Source organism: Staurois parvus, unplaced genomic scaffold, assembly GCF_062004578.1.
Source record: "Staurois parvus isolate SC_StPar_1 unplaced genomic scaffold, SC_StPar_1.0 ptg000634l, whole genome shotgun sequence".
Classification (NCBI taxonomy): Eukaryota; Metazoa; Chordata; class Amphibia; order Anura; family Ranidae; genus Staurois; species Staurois parvus.
This window is the reverse complement of record NW_028318430.1, coordinates 16,915,367-16,924,625: the sequence shown is the minus strand read 5'-3', so window position 1 is coordinate 16,924,625 and position 9,259 is coordinate 16,915,367. Positions and strand designations below refer to the sequence as shown.

Genomic DNA, 9,259 nt, shown 5'->3' with positions numbered 1-9,259 from the left:
ATAGCCATGAAACACTGCCTTATCATGTGCTGTTAAGACCCTGTGGTTTGTAAAATCTATAATTCCCTTATAACTGTACTATATTTATGAAATGTATGCAGATATGTGTCTATAGTGTTACCATAAACAGATCTACATTTACAATGTCACAGCTTTCTCAGTTTTTCAAAATGTAGTTGAATGCTAGGGTAGACTAAATTAAAGTACATCTAAGGCAACTAACTATTGACATAAGCAATAATTTTACCATTTTTTAACAGGTTATGGACTATTGCAATGGCATATGAAATGTTTAATAAATCTAATGATACAGCACATTCCATAGGAAAAAATATTTTATTTTTTAAGAACAAATTCAGTTTGAAACAAACGTGGAATGTGAAATTTCAGAGCTTTGTTGTCTGGTAAGGAACAGGTTGAAGGGCTAAATACAATGTGAAACTAAAGCAAAAATTGTAAACCTAGGAAAGGCTATCTTGTTTCTTTAAAAAAAAAAAGGAAACAAATATTTATAAACTCAGGCATAATACTGTGTTACTTACAAAATTGGACAAAAATTATTTTAAATAAATATTCATGGTACACAATTACGGCACATATATGCAGCAATTTGGCAACCTTTTTTTAACCTTTTCTTCCTCATTACAGTGCAAAGGGAAATGACACTGCCTTTAAACAAGCGGTAGCTAAATACATAGCAAAAATTCAATTTTATACAAAACATTTTGCTTAGACTTTGTAAAAAAAATCCAACATTGCTCTATGTACACAATCTGGTTAAGAAAATCCATTTCTGTCTTTTTTTTTACATGTGTAATTTTCTATATGAATATTTAAAAAGGTGAATAAGGCTACGGACACACCCCAAATCCAGATACAGTTCTCAACATATTTACAGCTTCACTTTGACATAATGGTGCAAATTCCTAAGTCGGGTGACTAAGGATCACATGATCTCACAAGCAAGGCATTTACAGAAAAAAATGTTCCAAACCTGAACCAACTTCTAAACAAAAGGGAACAGTTTGAAGATTGTCATTCGGCGTCAGACACAAAACAGACATAAAAGTAAAAGGCTGACACTATTTGCAGGTTGTTGCATCTGTTAGCAAGATTTTCACAGCTTTAATCAAAAGGAGATGGCCAAAAGATGTTAACAAAAAAAGAAAAAAAAAATTACTTGAGTGACTGTCGATAGCACAGAGAATGGCATACTGTGGCAAAAAAAAGGCAATTACTGCCAAATTAGTATACCATTATTTCAGGGTGCAGAGAAAATATGTGCATCATACAAAAATATAAAAACCTGTATTATGCAAATGTTAAATAAATGCCACTCTACGTTTTATTTATTTTTTTTATTACTGACCACACATCTCTTCTTTAATGCCAACATAATATTCAGGTTCAAGAAAAAAATAAGGAGAGCAATCAGTCTGGTGACAGTTCATTGTTGCAGGTGCTCCTTAGAGATTCAAGAACCTTAAATCGCTGCTACTAATTTTTTTTTTCTTTCCATTTCAGAGAGCAAAGTGTTACCATAGAAACAGAACTGTGTTGATGATATCTGTTTTGCATAGCACATAAATGTAGGAAGAAAAAAAAAGCAAAAAAAAAAAAGGGAAGAAGGTGGAAGAAAAAAAGAAGACATAAGAGAAAAACAACAAAGAAAAAATATAGGTATTGCGTTCTGTAACCTGCTGAAGTCTAGTGTAACATTTTTGCATTAAGGCAAAAAGGAAATTCGAATGCAGAAAATGACTGACAACACATTTTCTCATCTTTGTTACACTTATGATGCAGTAACACTGATTTCCTGCTTTTGGGCTTGAACTTCCTAGTCTGCTCTTGTGTGAGACGCCTTTAGAGGGCTTGTTATTTTTCCTTTTTCTCATTATTGTTATTTTTGGAATATTGTTGTTTTCTTCCACCAGAAGCAATGTCTAATTCTGCTCTCTAAAGCCACCAGTTAAGCCTATTTAACTGTTGCAAAAATGGATTTCACATCTTCTGGTGGGGCAGGCTGTGCAATATTAAATTATATATTAGTAAAATCTTTTTTTTTTTTTTTTTTTTTTTTACTATATATCCCGTGTGCTATACACCTATTAAATAAGTTTTTTTTAATTCTTTCCTGCTCTCCATACTAATAATTTATTTTATACCTAAGAACTGTAAAATGTTTGCCATATGTGCTTTTACTTTGAAACAGAGCACCAGCGAACTTCCACGTCAGCGGCGATTCCTACACGGCACTCCCTTGGGACAGCATGACCACAAAGCGAAAGTGTCCAATGATTTATTTAATGAGTGCCAGATAAAATGGCTCTCTCTAATGAAGCATATCAGTGTAGGAAAAAAAAAAAATAATATTTCATTTTTTAGCGGGTGTGTTGAACATATGCTCTACTTTGACCTTTGGTTCTAGAACTCAGAGGTCAGATTTGGCTTCCTGCTATTATCTTGAAAGCTTTCTCTATCTGAGGAATAATATGGTCAGTGTAGCACCTGAGTCTGCTTATATATTTCAGTCACAACAGACTAGGAGTTTCATAAAACTTGTTCTTATTGCCTTTATCTCCAACAGTCTTGCCTCGTAGCAACTTGTCATTGTCCTTCTTTACCTGCTTATGCTCTTTTCTAAGAATACGTAGCGCAAAGTGTGTCACACACTACTCCTGGATAGTCCGAACTCCCTTCGCTACAGTCTTACGCCACTGCATTTCATAAGATATCAAAGTGCTTTGCTGCCGACGTCAATTTCTGTCCTATGCTTTATTTCAGAGGCAATAGGATTTAACTGCATTCAGCAGTTTAGCCTGTAGACTACTGGACTTGCTGACAGTTTAACTTCTTGCTGGAAGGCTCTGTATTAGCAAATACAATTTCCATAATATATTACCCATTCGTGTGTGACTGCGGTAGAAATGGATGGAACAAGAGTCTACAAAGGTTAATGTTCCATTAGTGATAAGGGAGGTGGAGTGAAAGGAAATCTTATGTGAAGGATAGAGCAACCCTAGACAACGGATGAACATGAAACAGTGATGGACTAAATTTTAGAAAATGCAGATATCTGTGTTTTTTTTTCTAAAGTCCTAGACACAAACATTTACTGACAAATCCAGTATGCATTAAGAAAGCTAGTCGATATTAAATCAGAAGATTGCATTTCAAGATAAATAATCTAGAGCATATTTAAAATGCCTAAGATGAGTAATGTCCTTGAATCTGTCCATGTTAACCTGGCTTTTGAATATGCTTGGATGCCTGAAGCTCATGGCTTAGAGGGTGAACATGATCAGGGCATAGATATCAGAATGGGCATATCTAAAAGTCTTCCAGCTTGCAGTGAACACTTTCCAGAGGAACCATCGGATCCCATAAACTGCGCAGCTTAAAGAGGCTTTCTCTGAAGGAAGGTTTTCTCTTGTGCCTGTTCCCCAATGCAAGTCCATATTTATGCATAAGGAATCACTAAAAAACCCCATCAGGAAGCAACGGACTTTGAACTGTCCATACTATTGTCAAAAGGTACCACTGGATTCCTCAGACCTTGTAGTAGATGTTTGCTGGACTTTGTGGTGGCATCTCTTGCACAATGTAAACAGGATGTCCATAATCCCCACTGACCTTTTCGTAATGTGGGCAGAAGACACTGTCTGCAGTCCTTAAAGGGATGATAATGTCACTTGGTTCTGAACCATTGTTATTGCCACTACGCTTTGGTGTGGCTAATGTACTAAGGGACAATGTTGTTGTGTGCTGGGGTGAATGCTTTCTGTGTCTTCTTCTGTATTTCAACAAAAGCACCACTAGCGTGATGATGATGACGATGAAGATGATGCACCCTGAAGCAATCCCTGCAAATAAGGCCACCTCAGATCCAATGATACTTGAGTGTCCACTATTTTTTCCATTTGTACTAGACCCTAGAAGAAGAAAAAACAGGGTGTTCAGTAAATATACATCTTAACATAATGTAATCTTAACCTAGCTGCTATTTTATTTGGCCAGGTTTAACATTTTAAATTCTCGGCAGAGCATACAAAATGAACTGGCTCGCAGCTGATCTTTGACAAAGCAATTACCCTCTTAGATAGCTAAATGCAAACACAGGGAATACACGATCAATATTAAACAAGACTTTGTGTCTCATAAGCTTACTTTCATGCTGAAGTTCAACCACATTGTTTCTGTTATGGACATCCATCAACAAAGACAGCAAGGCCTTTGTATACGCCTCTTCTCGGAGCAATTGCTGGATGTCCTGTTACTCTTGTACGGAACAGCAATTCCCATAAGAATTGCCATAACTGTACAAAGCATATCCTATTGTGTTTCCCAGCAAATGCTGATTAACCTATTTAGTGCCTGCGGGAACTGCAGCCACATTCCCTTATTATGATACCAGTTATATTGCTCGCCGATGCAGACGATTGTAATGTAATGTAATTTCATGTACTTATCAGTGTTGAATAAGAATCTATCCGCACTCATGAAAACCAAAGTTAATTTGGGCACCGTGGTAGAAATATTAATGATTCAGCTTATGTAATACACAATTAACTAAACAAATGACTGCACATCTGGCGTGCAGTAAAAAGTGTCACATTGGAACAGTCTGATATTCTGCTCTTTCAGCACATTATGAATTAATTAGAATAATAAGTGCATAGAGCACAATAAGCACAATAGGAGACATTATGGATGAACACATGGCATGGAACTCCTCCCATTTCTCATATCAGAAAGTCATGCCACAGGATATGCAACAATTATTTACAACAGTCTTGACACCCAACCTCTACAAGCTATATTATGTAACAATTTTAAGGTTTTCACCACAGAACAAAACTTTACCAGTCACTGTCATATACCACCTATAAACATCCTATACTGATTCTCTGCCTAATACACTGATTCTCTGCCAAATACACTGCCTATACTGATTCTCTTTGACCATGATATCATGAACATGAATACTCACTCACCAATTGCCAAATACACTGCTCAAAAAAATTAAAGAAACACTTTAGCATCAAGTCGATTAAATTCCTGGGATATTGATCTGGTCAGTTAAGTAGCAGAGGGGGTTGTTAATCAGTTTCAGCTGCTTTGGTGTTAATGAAATTAAAAACAGGTGCAATAGATGGGCAACAATGAAACAACCCCCAAAACAGGAATATTCTGACATTTTTTTCTCTGCTCATCTTTACTGACTGTTTTTCATTAGTTTTGCACTTGGCTAGGGTCAGTGTCACTACTGGTAGCATGAAGAGATACCTGGACCCTACAGAGGTTGCACAGGCAGTCCAACTCCTCTAGGATGGCACATCGATACGTGCCATTGCCAGAAGGTTTGCTGTGTCTCCCAGCACAGTCTCAAGAGCATGGATGAGATTCCAGAAGACATGCAGTTACTCTAGGAGAGCTGGACAGGGCTGTAAAAGGTCCTTAACCCATCAGCACGACCGAAATCTGCTCCTTTGTGCAAGGAGGAACAGGATGAGCACTGCCAGAGTCCTACAAAATGACCTCCAGCAGGCACTGGTGTGAATGTCTCTGCCCAAACAGACATGAAAGGGTCTGGAAAAGCCGTGGAGAACGTTATGCTGCCTGTAACATCTTTCAGCATGACCGTTTTGGTGGTGGGTCAGTGATGTTCTGGGAAGGCATATCCATAGAAGGATCCACAGACCTCTACAGGCTAGACAATGGCACCCTGACTGCCATTAGGTATCGGGATGAAATCTTTGGACCCATTGTCAGACCCTACGCTGGAGCAGTGGGTTCTGGGTTCCTCCTGGTGCACAACAATGCCCAGCCTCATGTGGTGAGAGTATGCAGGCAGTTCTTGAAGGATGAAGGAAATGATACCATTGAATGGCCCCCATGCTCGCCTGACCTAAATCCAATAGAACACCTCTAGTATATCATATTTTGGTCCATTCAATGCCACCAGGTTGCACCTCAGACCAGGGGCGGATTGACAACTCATGGGGCCCCTGGGCAATAGGGATCATGGGGCCCCTGTGCCCTTGCCCAAACTCAAAAAGCCTATGAAAAAGGTACCAGGGGCATCTCATGGGGCCCCCTACTGACCCCGGGCCCTCGGGCAGTGCCCGAGTTTCCAAATGGTCAGTCCGTCCCTGCCTCAGACTGTCCAGGAGCTCAGTGAGTCCCTGGTCTAGATCTGGGAGGAAATACCCCAGGACACCATCCATTGTCTCATTAGGAGCATGCCCGACATTGTCAGGCATGCATACAAGCATGTGGGGGCCATACAACCTACTGAGTACCATTTTGAGTTGCTCTAATGAAATTTCAGCAAAATGGACTAGCCTGCTGCATCATTTGTTCACTTTGATTTTCGGAATGTCTTTGAATTCAGTCTTCTGTAGGTTGATCATTTTCATTTCCATCAAATGATGGATGGCATCCTTACGTTCCTAACACATTACCCAGTCCATATTAGAATAGATATCAAGCATGATATTTTTCCCCATTGAGATCTGATGTGTTTTCAAACTGTTCCCTTAATTGATTTTGAGCAGTGTATATTTCTAAGTGTGCACTACCTCAAATTTTATCAACAAGGGCATTTTACAAGTGTCTAACATTAGTTTTCTAAAAATTTCAAACAACAGCAGCATAACTCTAAAATACTCCCTAAGTGCTGACCTACAAATCTCAGCCTTTTATGAATATGCTTCTTCCATGGAGGAAATGGAAGAGGAGGTATGTGATTTAATGCTTTACCATACCTACAGTGGATATAAAAAGTCTACACACTCCTGTTAAAATGTCAGCAATCTCCTGTATTCTTCATATGTCTGGGCTATGGGGTAGAGTAGCAAGACGGAAACCTTTTCTTACAAAGAAAAACATCCAAGCCCGGCTAGATTTTGCAAAAACACATCTGAAGTCTCCCAAAAGCATGTGGGAAAATGTGTTATAGTTTGATGAAACCAAGGTTGAACTTTTTGGCCATAATTCCAAAAGATATGTTTGGCGCAAAAACAACACCGCACATCACCAAAAGAACACCATACCCACAGTGAAGCATGGTGGTGGCAGCATCAAGCTTTGGAGCTGTTTTTCTTCAGCTGGAACTGGGGCTTTAGTCAAGGTAGAGGGAATTATGAACAGTTCCAAATACCAGTCAATATTGGCACAAAACCTTCAGGCTGCTGCTAGAAAGCTGACCATGAAGAGAACCTTCATCTTTCAGCATGACAACGACCCAAAGCATACATCCAAATCAACAAAGGAATGGCTTCACCGGAAGAAGATTAAAGTTTTGGAATGGCCCAGCCACAGCCCAGACCTGAATCTGATAAAAAATCTGTGGGGTGATCTGAAGAGGGCTGTGCACAGGAGATGCCCTCACAATCTGACAGATTTGGAGTGTTTTTGCAAGGAAGAGTGGACAAATATTGCCAAGTCAAGATGTGCCATGCTGATAGACGCATACCCAAAAAGACTGAGGCTGTAATAAAATCAAAAGGTGCTTCAGCAAAGTATTAGTTTAAGGGTGTGCAGACTTATGCAACCATATTATTTTAGTTTTTTATTTTTACTTCCCTCCACCTAAAAGATTTGTATAGTTTATAGGCTACATTAAAGGTGGAAAAAGTTCTGAAATTATTTATCTTTGTCTTATTTTTTTTACATCACAGAAACCTGACATTTTAACAGGGGTGTGTAGACTTTTTAAATCCACTGTACATAGGAAAAAATACTTTACATAATAATATACCTATCTTGATTTATACAATCTCTAGCAATGTAATAGATATCTTAAAGAGAATTGAGAGCAGACCTGCTGTTCTGGAACTGCAATGTTTGTAAAAATAAAAATAAATACATTCTAAAATATTTATAATATAGAAAATATGTATACCTTCAGGACCATTGACAAATGGACTCGTGGTAGAGCTCTTTCCATTGGTTCCAGACTCTTGATTTGGGCGTCTTGTTGGGTTTGCATCTTGACTATTACCCGGAGAGTCAGGATCTACACACAAATATAATAAAAATCGTCATAACATTGAAAAAAAGAAACAACATATGTTGTGTAAAGATATTGTATGAAATAACAAAGGACTAGAAGGTGGTAATAGGAAATCCATTGTGTATGTGTTTAGATGGGAGTAATTTTCTTTTTCTTTAAGAAAGCACAGAATGCAAGCTATTTTAGACACTTAGACTGTAAAACCATCTGCAGAAACTATAGGGATTCTCACAGTTGGCAAGCAAAGCTCTGCAAATGACATTTCAATTTAGCAGAGTGAGTTGATTGACTACTAAACCAAGTTCTAATTAGAAATATTATTCATTCCTGACACACACTAAGTAATCCATACATGTGAGCTCAAGGAATCTTGCATAGCTTGTATAATAAATAATGTGCTTTCGCAAAGTGGTTTTGAGTGATCCTTTGACAAATATTGATTCTATTGACAATTGATTCTTATATCAAACCAGGAAGAACTTCAAGGTATACAGTGCTTGTAAATTCATATTTGATTTGACAGATCAAATCTGAAACAATATCCGACAATGTGTGGTCAGCAAAATAAATTTGTAAGTAGATTTAAAGTGGTTCTAAAGCCTGAAAGTTTCTCACCTTAACGCATTCTATGCTTTAAGGTGAAACAATTTCTGTGCTGCACAACCCCTTCCTCCCAGGCTCCCCTTATTCTCATCTGAACACGATCTGATCCAGCAATGTGCATAACAGCGGTTCTCAACACTGTCTCCCTCCTCCCTGGGCAGATTGATTTGATTGCTGTCAATCAAATGCTGTGCCGAGGGAGCAGGGCCGAACTGTCTGGTTTGTATCAATGGACGCAGATCGAGAGGCTCAGGAGTGAGCCCGCATGGGTGCCCCCAAGGAAGGTGGCTTTCCATGGGGGAACCAACTGAAGAGGAGGGGCCAGGAGCACCAGCAGGGGACCCCAGAAGAAGAGCATCAGGCTGCTCTGTGCAAAACGACTGCACAGAGCAGGTAAGTAAAACATGTTTGTTATTTTAATTTAAAAAAACAAAGCTTTAATGTTGCTTTAAGGTAAAAATGAGGTACCTTGTACTTTGGTAAACTTTATAGCATAACTAAACCCAACAGAAAAAGACAACTGAACATTTGTCTTAGCCTAAAGAAATGCCTTTCGAAAAACAACATTTTTAAAGCATTAGCCAATTTTTTATAATTTGTGTGGAGTGTTCAAAATTTTAATCAAATGTCATACATTCT

At 38.4% G+C, this 9,259-nt stretch overlaps 1 protein-coding gene across 1 annotated transcript in view; it reads right to left on the bottom strand.

Moving 5' to 3' along the window:
• Window positions 1-317: 317 nt before the first annotated feature.
• EFNB2 (ephrin B2) overlaps window positions 318-9,259 on the bottom strand; it is a 71,461-nt gene continuing 62,519 nt past the window's right edge. The window contains exons 4-5 of the mRNA XM_089693607.1: window positions 7,907-8,020; window positions 318-3,932 (exon numbers count right to left, since the gene is read on the bottom strand). Coding sequence (XP_089549733.1) covers window positions 3,550-3,932; window positions 7,907-8,020 — 497 coding nt within the window. The 3' untranslated portion in view covers window positions 318-3,549. The remainder of the gene's footprint in view (window positions 3,933-7,906; window positions 8,021-9,259) is intronic.